Below are 13,528 nucleotides of genomic sequence, written 5' to 3' on the forward strand. Positions count from 1 at the left end.
CCAGCATTGAGGCTACTTCAGCCATAACCATCCGTTTTAGGATCGATAATTGTCTAACATGGTATCAGAACTGTTATCGCAGAACAACGTAAGGCATAACAAGTATATTTAGCAATTCGATATTAGTTTTGGTTTTTGACACAATTTGTTTGGGACATTATTAGGCAGCAGAAGCACTATTTGCATCAATGAACATCACTTGAGTAGTGTAACAAAGGCAATGTTTGTAATGAGATAATATTTGTTTATAATGTACACAAACGATATTCAAATGCGTAACGACTTTGCAGATGGGTCTTCATCATCATCATCATGTTGATGCATCAATGCACCACAACCAGTTCAGTTTTCCAACTTGTTGGACCAGGGTCCTTGAAATAGATCACAAACCTGTAAATATACGGATATGGAGTCCGAAATAAAAGGCTTGTTAACTTATAATCTTGTGAAGAGTTTTCACATGCAAGTGACTAATTTCTGATGCATAGAAGAAATTGCATACCTTTACGTAGGGAGTGAATCATACAGAGCAACAATATCTCCTGCTACTTGGTTGTGATCTGCTGTGCAATTTTATCCCAGTTTGACGAGAAGGGATAGCTTTAGCCACTTTTTTTGCTACAGAATATAAACATGTTCATGGTAAGTCTCATGTCTTTACTTAAACTTGTTCAAATGGAGCTATAGATCTGCATTAAATACAAAGAGATAGATCGTCTCAGTAAAATCACCTAGATGATTATTGGAAGGTGCAGTAGGGTACCTATTTCATAGAAGAGCTCATTGACATTCTGTGCAGTTTTTGCAGATGTCTCGAGAAACACCAACCCATTTTCTTTAGCATATTGTTCACCTTCCTGCAGCAAAATGTGTATAAGGTCAAATATTTTGATTATAAATCATCAATTGAGATGCAAATTTACAGTCTTCACCTACCTCAGATCCTACTTTTCTCTTCTCTTCCAAGTCAGCCTTGTTTCCAGCCAAGAACATAATTAAAGTTGGATTTGCTGAGATCAAACAAGAAGGAACATAAAGTTAAGTGAGATAGTAATCTCAAGAAAATTAGTTACTGAAATTACATGAATCCAGAAGGTGGTCACTCTAAACTTTCAAGTTTCAAAAATGTACCTTGTCTTTGCAATTCAAAAACCCACTTCTTTGCTCGTACAAATGACTCCTGCAGCCAAAAATAATATGCATTGAATATAAACTCATATTGGCATATTGCAGATCACTCTTGTATCATTGATTGACAAATAAATGATCTGAGCAACTCATATCATATTGCAGATGTCAAATTAGTTAAAGATAGGGTTTTATAATGAGTACGTGACAAGTATTAATTCTTTCAAAGCTTAAATATCAAAGATGCTAAAATCTTTATTTCCTTCAAGAGTTTTGAGAACAGGTAAACTTCACATCGATTACATATATGGTCTGCAGATTACTTACAGTGGAACCATTGAAGGGACTGTCTAATGTTACAACTTGATGATCTAATGTTCCATGACAATTTATGCAAACATCCAGCAATGCACAACGATATTTGAACCTAAATCTAGTACTTGATCACTCACCATGCTTGTGATATCATACACCACAACAGCTGCAGCAGCGCCGCGGTAATACATAGGAGCCAGGCTATGGTAACGTTCCTGACCTGCTGTGTCCCATATATCAAATTTTATGGTAGCTTCATTCAATGACAGAACCTGAGTGAAGAAAGCTGCTCCAATTGTTGATTCCTGCAGCATACACATGTTAGAAGCAATGAACTACTATAATGCCGATACTGAAGAACATGAAGTAATAATGAAAGTTTCTACAGTAACAAAGACTCTGATGTTAAAAGTAACCTGGTACTCCAGAAATTTTCCTGTGACAAATCTCAATACCAAACTTGTTTTCCCAGCTCCCATGTCCCCAAGAAGTACCTGGACAATCCATTAACAGATTTAATTTATCAACCAACATCTATCCCCCTTGCTAATGTTCTATACCAAATCTTCAAAGCACAAAATGTAACAATATAAAGGGATTTTCCACAAGAAACTAACTCTTGTTCATGATTGATCATGGACCCTCACACGACTCAATTAATTTACCTAATCAAACATATCATATCATGTATCCATGAACAAGAATTGAAATTTCTAATCAGTATTAGGCTAACTCATGAGTATATATACAAATGCATGAAAGTAAAAAAGGAAGACATACCCACCAGCTTGGCTTGTATGTTCTTATTCCCTGTTCTTGCCATAATCGCTTTCTTGATCAAATTTCTCAAACACAGGGTGTGATGAAGGTGTGAATTTTATCAGAATGAAATATAGTGAAAACCAAGCAAAGGCACTGTAATGAGAATCAATCAGAGACGAAGTTATCCACGGGACTTGCTATTGCGGCATCCGTTTTGATATTTCCTGGCGATGTGAATCAGTAGATCAGCCTTAGAGAGTTAGAGGCTTTGACTATAGTGGATTAGTTTCTGCAAGAAGCAAAAAAAGGAGTAGCAATATCATTCCAAGCTGACTGGTAGTTTGTGCTTTGACTGGCAGTTGATTTCCTACCTGCATTTCATCTTGTCTCTTTCTATTTGTAAATTGTTCACTGATTTCTTTTCCTTTCCCTCTGTTTTGTTACTTTCAGGTTTCAGCAGACAATGGATCACGTCCTTCTAGAATCTGGAATCATCAACACTATTCAACTAGTGTGCCTTTTCTAAACGAGGTTACTTTTTTTTAAGTAAAAACTCATAGTATCTCAAAAAGAAATTTTGAGAAATAACCATAATTTGTGCACTAAAATGATTTATAACCATGTTTTTTTTCTGATCTTTCAATTCTTGCCAAATTAAAAGTGAGTTAGACTATAATACCCTTAGAAACAATTTAAATATCAAGAAGCCCAATTCATACTGTCTACGATTCCTTTTAACTTTCCAAGTTATATGACGGGTGTGTTCTTCAAATGATATCAACTAATGTGAAGGACTCCCCATGCTTGAATATTTATCCAATTGATGGCAAATAATGGAGAATCTAACTCGTATAGATTCTGAGATAAAAATGGTGATAACTATGTCAAGAATCTTTTAACCAAAAAAAAATATGTCACGAATCTTGCTAATTTAAACATAACTTATAGTAGTTTTGTATTTCTATCACCGATATTGATATTGATGTACATCTCTTTCGAATTCACATACTATGAGCCAATTAATCACAATTATTAAATCAAGTAGTGTGAGGGAGAACCATGTTCAAATTGTTAAATCCTCTTACTATCTAATCTGCTCAAAGCTTTTACTAAACTCAATCTAAAAACTCTTGAAGAACCCTAAATAAAACCCTGAATTTTGAAAAGAAAAAATAACAAAAATCTCAAGCATCGATTCATCTGAAACTCAGTTATATTTCAATTATATAAAAGAAAACAAAATGAAGTTATTGATGTACATACTTATGGTAGTATCTTAGGTTTTAACTATATGAGAGCCATGAAATTAAGAGTGGTAGGTCTCTTCACTCTCTTGTAGAACCCTAGGAACAATGATAAGCAAATTAGAAAAGAGAGTGGTTCATTAAGGGTATTATAATCTAATTCACTCTTAATTTGGTTACAATTGAAAGATCAGAAAAAACATGGTTAGAAATCATTTTAGTGCACAAATCATGGTTATTTCTCAAAATTTCTCTATCTCAAAAGCTTCCTAGGCCCAAGGACTAATCCGCAAGGGGAGTTCTTTCTACGGGGGCATTGTAGCCCCTCCCTAGCCACTTTTGACAATTTCGTGAATCAAATCTAGGTTGGGGAGCACACCCAACTAGGCAAGAATAACGCAAGATCCACTACACTATCTTGCAGTGGTTAAACGAGGTTACTTAATCTAGTTCATAACTTGTCGGTAATCTGCGGGTTAATTTTAGTATGCAGAGTTGCAAACGCCCTATCATGATTGCAATATACAAAAATATTATTCGACTTATTACCATCGTTTACCTGTTTGAATTAATTCATTGAACACTTGTGTTGGCACTTGGCACCGAGTTGGATATGACTGTACGCTTTCTTACTTATCCATTTTCATCCCACAAGACTTGTTCTGTCCAAAACAAGCCTAAGCAATCTTCTAGTAAGTAGAGGCAGGCAAAGCCAGCCGACTTGTATATATATTACGCTATTTTTATGTTGCATATAGTTGTCACATCAATTAACAAACAGGAAACTTGTGGGGTTATATTTCTTGGAGGGATTAGAGAAATAAAAAGTATCACAAAGCATTCCTCCTAACCTAAGAATATTAGGTTGGACTTGGATAATGTTATACAATGTTAGAAGGGATGTTTTCTGTTCAACTACAATGATTAAGTCCTAATTCAGTAACTTGAATTGTTTTACGGGCGAGCCGACAGCGGAGCCAAATGAAATTAGTATGAAAAATGGTTTTCTCTAAATTTGAAGATATCAGCATGGAATATGTGCTTAAAAGACTATTCCACTCTACATTGTTTGGCAGTTTATTGATTACATTGGATAGAGATGAGACTCAAATTATTCAACAAGCTAAAGAAAAAAGCACAGCCAACTTGAGCAAGAATTAGAAAAGCTCCTTTCAGCCAGATCGAGTACCTGAAGGTTCGTTTTCACAGTGATGGGGCTTGTTATGGCTTAGTGAATACTCATGATAATGGCAGTCATTTGAAATATTGGGAATGTGCTCATATTGCATTATGAGTTGAGCACAATGCAACAAATAACTCTTGGCCACATTGGGAGGAGAAACCTTTCAGCACAAGCATGAAAATACCATCTCGGATGTATCAAGCTTACCTCATTCCACATGGAAACCTCATCTGCATGCCCACGCCTCAAGTTGCCGTTGTCATTGTTTTAATCTATTTGAGACGATGTATCGATTATTTTGTGAGCATCTCTATCAAAATAGTAGATTTTTAGGGATTTCCAAGCATTTTCACAATCGTGTTGTGCTAGCCATGGCCATTTCTCTTGGATTGGTGTATTGCAAACTGATAAGGTTGTTCCAAGTGAAACTCTTTGATTGATGGCAAAGACTTGACCTACTAATCCAAATGCTAATTGGAGTGAAACCGACACCGACTTACACTAGACAAAGGAAGAATCAGGAACTAGGTGACAAATTAAGAGGACCTAGCCAACAATCAAAGAACACAACTGATTGGGGTTAACTTGTTCTGGCCTCACAAACTTTGAGGATATAACCATATCTTTCCCTTCTTCAAATTATAGATATATGTTCCTATATATACATTCATTCACACTAAGCTAGCCTTGCCAATTAGTACTTGCACCACATTCGAGTTTCTCGTAGCTCATACTACTCTCTTCTCCTCTTATTCATTCGATTAAACATGGCATCCCACGGCCATGGTAACAATAAAATGAGCGTGTCTACCAATTCTCCGAAGGGCAGCAACACTGCAGATGCACCATCACCTAAAGGATCAGTAGGGCAGTGCTTGTGCTCACCAACAACACATCAAGGTTCATTCCGGTGCCGGTTTCATCGTTCGCGCTCATCATCGGCTTGGATGAAGCGCTCAAACTCCATGCCTACAGGCAACAACTCGCAGACTTCTCTCTCTCCCACATCAGTTCTTGATCACTCTAATTAAACAAACAGGTTGAAGTACTTCGATTGCAGGAAAGTTGGTGTTAATTGCTTTCTATTCTAGATAGATATTTTATAAGCCAGATGTATGCAGGGAATTCCTCTGTTTATTCAGTCAAGCCGTTTCACGTGTGTTGGATATAATTACAGGCTATAGCTCATGAACAATGTAATCAGTTTCATGAATAATGTTATACAGTTTTATCACCATTAGTATTTCCTCTTCTCTTCGCTCTGGACAAATGATGCAGCACCAATTTATGAAACATGTTCATCCCATCATTTTCATGCACAATGAATCAATAGTGTTGAAGGCTAACTCGACGCCTCTCAATGAGTTCATGGAGGAGGATTGTGAACAACAAATGTGATAGAAGTTTTCCAAAATCTATTTCAAAGTTTACTTGACATCCAAGCTTTATTCTCAAACTTATAACGTATGAAGGACGACTTGTATTGCATACAGTCTTCTATTTTTTCTACTTTTTTTTCTGGACCATGAGTATTTGGGATGGGTTTTGTAAGGCCAGAAGGCATATAGCATATAACGATAGAAAACCCTGATATTTAGTGGGGATGATCAGCAGCCACAAAGGCATTGGCCCTAAGAGAAAATTAGAAACAATCTTTTCTTACTATTCCATGGTAGGATCCATAGTTGCGTGCTGATACATACAACTTCCATTTGTGTCGGTCTATCCATAGTATGCTTCCTTGGATTTACATGATTTATCAACAAACTAATTACAGCACACTTCAGGATCAGGATAAGTGGATGGATTGGTATAGAATTCGAAGATACGAGTAGGCTTGAATTGGAAGGTCAAACAATTCTTGGTGTCCATGTCGATCTTGGTGATATCAATCTCAAACTCAAATGGACTTCCATTTGTGTCAGTCTATCCATAGTCATGCTTCCTTGGATTTACATGATTGACAAACTAAACAGCACACTTCAGGATCAGGATAAGTGGATGGATTGGTATAGAATTCGAAGATACGAGTAAGCTTGAATTGGAGGGTCAAACAATTCTTGGTGTCCATGTCGATCTTGGTGATATCAATCTCAAACTCAAATGGTATTGCAATACCCCGCGTCTTATGAGCCCCAACCTCATTAATTTTAGGCTTTTGTTCTTCATGGACTCATTTCAGGGGCAAAAAGGCAGGCTTTCCGACCTCCGATGTGGAGGAGGTAACATCTTTTTGTGCGAAATCAAATTCGTCAGGCAACATTGGCAGCTTCAAATCAGCAATTAGTGAGATAGATTCACGATTTTCATCCAAGGACATAATATAAGAGCCTAAATTCCAACGATCACGACTGCATGCAAACATTAACTTCTTGTTATCACCATGCAAGTCCAGGACCAGCGCTTCATTTCTAAAAGGAAAAGGGTCGCCTTGGCACATGGAATCGACTAACCTCCATTCTCATAGCGAAAGCATATTCTGGTTTTTAATAACAAATTAGAACCAGTTGTTGCAACAGATCAATCCATAAATGATAATGAGACGTGGGAAATGAGCAGTTTATACATATTTGATTAAAGCCGCGGTTGACTACGGTGAGAACAAGAGATAGAAAATGATCAAAGGTGATGTCGAGACTCGGAACTTGGCAGGTTTGTATTATGAATTGGCCGAAGCCGTGAAACCAACAGCAAATTTCAGAAGACAAAACCAAACCCAGGAGACGAGATAATTACATGCGGCTATACATATCTAGTGTAGAAACTCAAAATGCCCAACATCCATGGGTTCAGGGTGGAAGACGGGCCAATCACATTAATTACTAGAATGTGACTCACTGTTCATCTTCCTCTTCTTGTGAGAAGAACTGGGAGAGGAACTCCGTCTCTGGGCCAAATTGATCTGGTGGACTAACCCTTTTGCGTACAAGCATTTCTACCGTTGGACACATCCTCTTACGCCCACCCCTTGCCCTTGACCGGAATTGCTCATCAGCCTCTTCAAAATCCCCCTGCAATACAAAGAAAATGCCAACTGATGACACATTAGTTCACAAACGGGGATTGCCTGCAACTGTGTTTATCCATAAAGAATATGTAAATTCCAGCAGAAGAGCGATTGAATGCTCCAAGAACATGGCACTCACATAGGTGTAAACATGACAACCAGACTTCTCGTGCTTATCTCTCACATGCTTGTATGAGAACGTCTTGCCACAGCCTGAGAAGCTACAAGCAAAGGGTTTCTGTTGGAGGTGTAAAGCTTTCACATGCTGGAGAAGATTCGACTTCTGCACATAAAGAATGGACCATAAGAAACTAAACAACATGAATATATAGATATGAAGTCTTCTTCGCAACTCACCTTAGAAAATGTGTGAAGACATCCCTCATAATCACATTTAATTTCCAATGACGAGGCTCCCTCTTCATGAGTACGGAGATGGCTTTTAATATTTTTTTTCCATTCCTTCTTCCCACATATCTCGCAAGTGATATGTGTGTGGCAGGACTGGATATGGTCCTGAAGACATTGTTTATTGGAAAAATATTTCATACAATCTGGTTCAGAGCAAAAGGCCTCCACTGAATCGAGCTTAACTGCAGAGATAGAGGACAATGTTAGCATTAAGATACACAAAACCTCTTTGAGATAATGAGTCCATTCTATATGTCACTTTACAATATTCAACAAACACAGACAAAAAGAGAAAAGCTAGACAATGGAACCTAAGAGATCAAACCTACCATGAGAATCCTCATGTTTGCGCAACTTCGAAGCAAATGGAAATGCCTTTCCACAACCAGGTTCCTGGCACACATGCTGCTTCTGGCCTATATCGCTCGTAGAAGGGCAATCCTCGCTGTGAAATTCGACAACATGCCTCTTCACGTTGCCTTGAAAAGAAAATTCACTTTTACAGTTCTCAATTGGACACTTGAAAAGCTTTCCTTGGTGCTGAAGAAGATGACGGTTCAAATGGTCCTTTCTTCTATAAGTAGAACGACAATCATCGATTGTGCAAACATATGACCTCTGTGAAGAACAAGCTAAAGTGAGTCCATGAACAAAATACCATGACTTCAAAGTTCACATGGACAATTATTTAAATCTGGAACTGTACAGTGTGATTGAGGGTCACTTGATGGAGCTTCACAGGAGGTCTCCCCCCTGGTACTAGTCCACTCAAGCTGAACCCTCTCGCATTTTGGAGTTCGTTGTGTGGGATCCAATGCTTCACGCTGATGAAACAATACTTCTCAGAAATTCTAATTCCTGCAAAATTTACATCTTCAATTTTTGCAACCAATGCAGACAAGTTCAGAAAGAACATAACCGACAGCCACAATAGCAGAGAACACATAAACAAGCATTCAAACCTCAAAAGTAACACAGCGTGATTGAGGACCGCTTGATGGAGCTTCACAGGAGGTCTCCCCCCTGGTACTGGTCCATTCAAGTCCATACCCTCTCGCATTTTGGAGTTCCTTTGTGGGATCCAATGCTTCACACGATCTAGTTCTTAAACACCCCAATTCCTGCAAAAAACTCTTCAATCAATCCAAAACATACAAAAACTCCAACAATAACAACAGAATCTACAAAACTCTCAACTGTTTGGAAACCAATCATCAGCAGGACAATCACACTCTCATACAAGATACCACTGATTCCACTGCCAATCAGATACTTCCACACAGAAATAGTAACCACCCTAACTCATTTTCAACCAATTCTCATATAAAAACTCAAAATTCAACACAATACCTCAAGGGAATGACTTAGCATATGCTGCTTCAGATATGCAGGCTTCTTGAAACTAGCACCACACACTTCACATGTATTAGACTTCTTCACCTCCACTTCCTCACCACCCTTATCCCTTTCCATCTCATCCTACATAAAACAAATCCCCGCAAATCAAAATCAAAATCCAAACTTGGAACCCTAACTCCTTCAAAATCAAAGACCCAATTCATAAAAATCAAAGCTTTAATGAGCTCCAAAACCAAACCTTGTGCTCAGCTAAGACGTGAGAAGCAATCAGAGCCTTCTTGGATCTACAAATCCCACAATACTCGCAATAATACCGCCTTATATCTCGGAAAATGGGCCTCTTCTCCTCCGCTTCGCCTTTCTCCATCGCCGCACTACTCTCAGATTCTCTGTACTTCAAACACTGAAGAGCTAGGGTTTCGAATTTGGGGATGTTCACGGTGTTATATATCAGAGAGGGTGATTTCATCAACGGCTCGGATATTGCCACGTAATCACGCGTTGGACGAAAGTTTTTAAAACATATAAAATGCCGTAGTTTTGGGGGAAAAAAAAATCAAAGACTCGCCAAAAAAGACAATGAAGAGCTCAAAAGGCGAGTCTGCATTCTACGCGCCGATTCCGGCGAACCCGGACCAACACGTCGTCGTTTTAACTCGTTACATCCGCGACGATTACCGCGACCGGCGTCGCTTCCGCCTCTGCGTCTCCACCACCGCCGCGGTCCTGTTCCTCTCCGCCGCCGTGTTCTTCCTCTTTCCGTCCGACCCGGCCCTAAGCCTGGCCCGGATCCAGCTCAACCACGTCGCCGCCCACTCGTCGCCGAAGCTGACGCTGGACGTGTCGTTCTCGCTGACGATCAAGGTCCGGAACCGCGACTTCTTCTCTCTGGACTACGACTCGCTGCGGGTCAGAGTCGGCTACCGGGGGAGAGAGCTGGGGTTCGTGAGCTCCGCCGGCGGGCGCGTGAGGGCGAGAGGCGCGTCGTACGTGAACGCCACGCTCGTGGTGGATGGGCTGGAGGTCATTCACGACGTGTTCTACTTGCTTGAGGATTTGGCTAGGGGTGTGATTCCCTTTGATACTAATTCAGAGGTGGATGGAACTGTTGGACTGTTCTTCTTCGATATTCCTATCAAGGTACATTATTGTTAAGCGTGTGTTGATTTTCGAATTACTTTAAACAAAGATGTCATGTTTTGGTTGTGCTGATGTTTGTTTAATTGATTTTTTGTGGTGATTTTCTATATGGTTTGGCATGCATGAATGATTGAATGTATTGTTTTGTGGCTTTGGAAGTTGAAGCACTTAACTATCTGCTGATGAATTACTTGATGTAAGAGGAAATGAGTTGGTGTGTGATGGGATTGTGGTGTGTTTTACTTGTTTGGTTTGATGTTTGCTAACTGCGATCGTTGATGTTGATCAGGGGAGAGCTTCGTGTGAGGTGTATGTGAGCACAAATAATCAGACAGTTGTTCGTCAAGATTGTTACCCTGAGGTGAGGATTGTCATTACTTTCTTTTCGATAATTTTTGTTTAGATTTCTCATGTAATGTTGATTTCTACTTTATTTCCTTTCTCTGTCTATTGCATCTGTAGGGGAGCTCTTTCCTGTTCTGTATTCAGTCCTGAGCATGATTGATAGTTTACTATAAATCTTTTAAGTGTAAATAGTCCCGTGTTTAATATGGTACTAATGCTAGTTGAACCTTGGGTTTCTGATATACCTCACTATGGTATAGGCTATATTTTGGTCATAGGGAATCTGGGGTTTGGTCTTTAGGAAGAACCTTAATTAAAGTGGTGCTCTGATATATGGTTACTTCTCCAGCTATTTGAGAGAATAACAAAAATAAAGTATGAGCAATTCAGCCATTAGCTTGTAGCTTTTATAAGGAGGTTTATTATTTAGCAGAATATGATTTCAAGCAATTTTTCTAAATTGAGATATGTGATATGTTTTTCATCTGTAAGACATTTATTCCCAATTGTCCCAGAATCTTGACATTGTATTTTACTTTGAAGAAACATTCTGTCTACATTGTGACAACTAACTCGTTGCTTTTAAATTGTTGCAGTGAAGAGGTTGAAATCAAGGTGTTGAAAGCTGAATTAGAGTTTAACAACTTGTAGAGAATGACCATGTACTATATGGGTAAAATGCTTTGGTGTGCAATCTACAGCTTATTAATTCATTGTGTATTCAACAATCATGGTATATAAATTGAATTTCATTTCGTGTTGCTGGAAATTATTTTATCTTTTTTTGTTACTGAGATGAAGGAAAGTAAGCAAAATAATGTATGTCAATGTGTGATGTATTGAATGCAGAACATGAATGTCAGTATGATATAATCCAAATCAAAATCTACTTAGTTTCACTGGTTAATAAGAACACGCGGTTCTACATTGAAAGGATCGAACTCATGTTACACTCAACTTTCACCGCAATAGCCATGTGGAAAGTATCAATAGTGGAAGCACGGCTAGCATAGCAAACCATACTGCACAAATGAATCCGCATCTTCAATTTTCCAGACCTTGTCATTGAAAATGTTCCACATATGTCTGAAAGCTCCATGTTGATCCTCTAATTTCAGGTCACTGAGTTAATTCTGATCATTCGATTCAACCAGAATTCTTTCATCACCGATGGCTGATTGATCAAAGGGTTCAGCTCTGCTGTAACTTTTCCTTGGAACGTCATAGGCTGAATAAATATGTGTGGTTTTCATGACTGATCCAAAGAAGTCTCTCACATGTACCTTTTCAAGACGACGCTGGAATAGATCTGTTTGGTAATATGCAGTCGACATCAACAAGCTCCGGTCGTACGAATTAAAAAGACTGCTCACAGAAGCATTGTCATGCATTGTCTCAAAGAAAGCGAGAGTGTACAATGTAAAACGATCAACAACAGGGACGCCAACATCAGAGTCGAACTGATGCGAGTATGACTTTTCTCCTTTCATGCTACTGGAAATAGCCAAAACACCTGGTGATCGAAGCTGAGAGAAGAGAGTGGCAGCTTGGCAAGTGTCCACCATTATCAGCAGCTCCTTGAACCCGCGTTGTTCTTTCATTTGTTTCACGGCATCAGCTAAAACATGACTTCGGAGCTCTTTCGAGTCTTGAAACTTTAAAGACCCATCTGCTTCATGCCCGCTCATGTACAAAAGAATGTTACTTCCTTCATCACTTAAAAGGCGCTTCGATTTTGGAACGGCAGCCTCATGGCGACCAGTTAATACACGTAAGAAACTTTCAACCGTCACTTCATAACCTCGATAATCTACCTCAACATTATCCCCATACAAGTCAAGTTTATGGTTTCCATTGTTAAAACTTGAGCAGGGTACTTGTTTCTTGCAATACAGGCAATGTCATCTGCCAGCATAAGTATTATCCTCTCATCAGGTATTCCAAGTCGCTTAATCGCCCTGTACATGGCTAGAGTATTGGCCATGTGTCGATAATTAAACCAGAAGCGAGAGGTGCTGATAAGAACAGCCCAATTGTTAGTGTGCATGGTGGTCTCTGAAGGAGGAGAACCATATGCGTAGACATTGATCGAACCCTGAATCCAAAACGCAGCCAAAACCGCTACCCACTTGAACAATTGCGCATCTTGCAGCGCAAAGATAACAACTTTGGGTGCACAATTTGATAGGGCAGTGAGAAAAGCAATAAGCTTTGGTAGATGATATGGAATTAAGGAGCCCAAAAGTGTTAATGGCCGAAGAGGTTGGCTGAACTTGGCTCAATATCAATGACAAAGCTTTGAATCTGAAGACTGGTATTTGTGACAGTTTTGAAGAATTTCTAGGAGACGAAGGTTTCCTTTTTCCGACTACGATTAGGAAATCATGAATCCTACTAGAAAATTTGTTTATGTTTTCTTATTCAATTAGACCCCGAGTTACAGTATGTAGCTCAATTACTTTCCCTTTTCGTCGTAATTTCTTAGGCCAAGGTTAGGTTCTCGTATAAAAACACAAGAAAGGCGCCAAATAAAGCATCAGATCAAGTGGATCTCGTAACATGTCCCCAAAAAACACTCTTAAACAACCTAACATTCTCTTACCACTTGCAACAAAAAAGTGGTTTTTGTTATTG

General features: G+C 39.0%; 4 protein-coding genes across 8 annotated transcripts; 1 reads left to right on the forward strand and 3 right to left on the reverse strand.

Moving 5' to 3' along the window:
* Nucleotides 1-132: 132 nt before the first annotated feature.
* Nucleotides 133-2,543, reverse strand: LOC126785320 (ras-related protein RHN1-like). Of its 3 annotated transcripts, none has more exons than XM_050510977.1 (8): nt 2,224-2,531; nt 1,860-1,937; nt 1,581-1,748; nt 1,132-1,180; nt 937-1,010; nt 764-857; nt 503-618; nt 133-390 (listed from the first exon to the last, which is right to left on the reverse strand). In XM_050510977.1, exons 2-7 carry the CDS (start codon nt 1,920-1,922, stop codon nt 521-523), a joined length of 546 nt encoding a protein of 181 aa, XP_050366934.1. In that variant the 5' UTR covers nt 1,923-1,937; nt 2,224-2,531; the 3' UTR covers nt 133-390; nt 503-520. The 3 variants fall into 3 exon arrangements, with proteins under 3 accessions (XP_050366934.1, XP_050366926.1, XP_050366943.1); XM_050510969.1 differs by having other exon boundaries at nt 2,228-2,530; XM_050510986.1 differs by lacking the exon at nt 133-390 and having other exon boundaries at nt 566-689; nt 2,228-2,543.
* Nucleotides 2,544-7,263: 4,720 nt separating this feature from the next.
* LOC126783136 (transcription factor IIIA) lies at nt 7,264-9,811 on the reverse strand. Of its 3 annotated transcripts, XM_050508544.1 has the most exons (7): nt 9,648-9,811; nt 9,401-9,529; nt 9,013-9,171; nt 8,380-8,668; nt 7,997-8,232; nt 7,779-7,922; nt 7,264-7,643 (listed from the first exon to the last, which is right to left on the reverse strand). In XM_050508544.1, the coding sequence occupies exons 1-7, from the start codon at nt 9,774-9,776 to the stop codon at nt 7,467-7,469; spliced, it is 1,263 nt and encodes a 420-aa protein (XP_050364501.1). In that variant the 5' UTR covers nt 9,777-9,811; the 3' UTR covers nt 7,264-7,466. The 3 variants fall into 3 exon arrangements, with proteins under 3 accessions (XP_050364501.1, XP_050364518.1, XP_050364510.1); XM_050508561.1 differs by lacking the exon at nt 9,013-9,171; XM_050508553.1 differs by lacking the exon at nt 9,648-9,811 and having other exon boundaries at nt 8,757-9,171.
* Nucleotides 9,812-9,978: 167 nt separating this feature from the next.
* LOC126783166 (uncharacterized) lies at nt 9,979-11,793 on the forward strand. The gene is made up of 3 exons (XM_050508583.1): nt 9,979-10,549; nt 10,839-10,910; nt 11,491-11,793. The coding sequence occupies exons 1-3, from the start codon at nt 9,989-9,991 to the stop codon at nt 11,491-11,493; spliced, it is 636 nt and encodes a 211-aa protein (XP_050364540.1). The 5' UTR covers nt 9,979-9,988; the 3' UTR covers nt 11,494-11,793.
* A 61-nt stretch (nt 11,794-11,854) lies between these two features.
* LOC126783156 (uncharacterized) lies at nt 11,855-13,145 on the reverse strand. The gene is given in 3 exon segments (XM_050508572.1): nt 11,855-11,902; nt 11,905-12,758; nt 12,761-13,145. Coding segments are annotated over 3 exon segments (1,083 nt in total). The 5' UTR covers nt 12,942-13,145.
* Between the last annotated feature and the right edge of the window lie 383 nt (nt 13,146-13,528).

Source organism: Argentina anserina, chromosome 1 (genome assembly GCF_933775445.1).
Source record: "Argentina anserina chromosome 1, drPotAnse1.1, whole genome shotgun sequence".
Lineage (NCBI taxonomy): Eukaryota > Viridiplantae > Streptophyta > Magnoliopsida > Rosales > Rosaceae > Argentina > Argentina anserina.

Bases quoted from the DNA above. Each gene is read 5' to 3' on its own strand.
- LOC126783136 (XM_050508544.1), bottom strand. From the start codon at position 9,776: ATGGAGAAAGGCGAAGCGGAGGAGAAGAGGCCCATTTTCCGAGATATA. The intron at 9,172-9,400 runs GTATTGTGTTGA...AGTTTTTTGCAG, and splicing joins TGCTAAGTCATTCCCTTGAG to GAATTGGGGTGTTTAAGAAC. The intron at 8,669-9,012 runs GTTTGAATGCTT...TGTTCTTCACAG, and splicing joins CACGCTGTGTTACTTTTGAG to AGGTCATATGTTTGCACAAT.
- LOC126783166 (XM_050508583.1), top strand. From the start codon at position 9,989: ATGAAGAGCTCAAAAGGCGAGTCTGCATTCTACGCGCCGATTCCGGCG. The intron at 10,550-10,838 runs GTACATTATTGT...GATGTTGATCAG, and splicing joins TCTTCGATATTCCTATCAAG to GGGAGAGCTTCGTGTGAGGT.
- LOC126785320 (XM_050510969.1), bottom strand. From the start codon at position 2,266: ATGGCAAGAACAGGGAATAAGAACATACAAGCCAAGCTG. The intron at 1,011-1,131 runs GTACATTTTTGA...GTTTGATCTCAG, and splicing joins TTTTGAATTGCAAAGACAAG to CAAATCCAACTTTAATTATG. The intron at 619-763 runs GTACCCTACTGC...TATATTCTGTAG, and splicing joins TGAGCTCTTCTATGAAATAG to CAAAAAAAGTGGCTAAAGCT.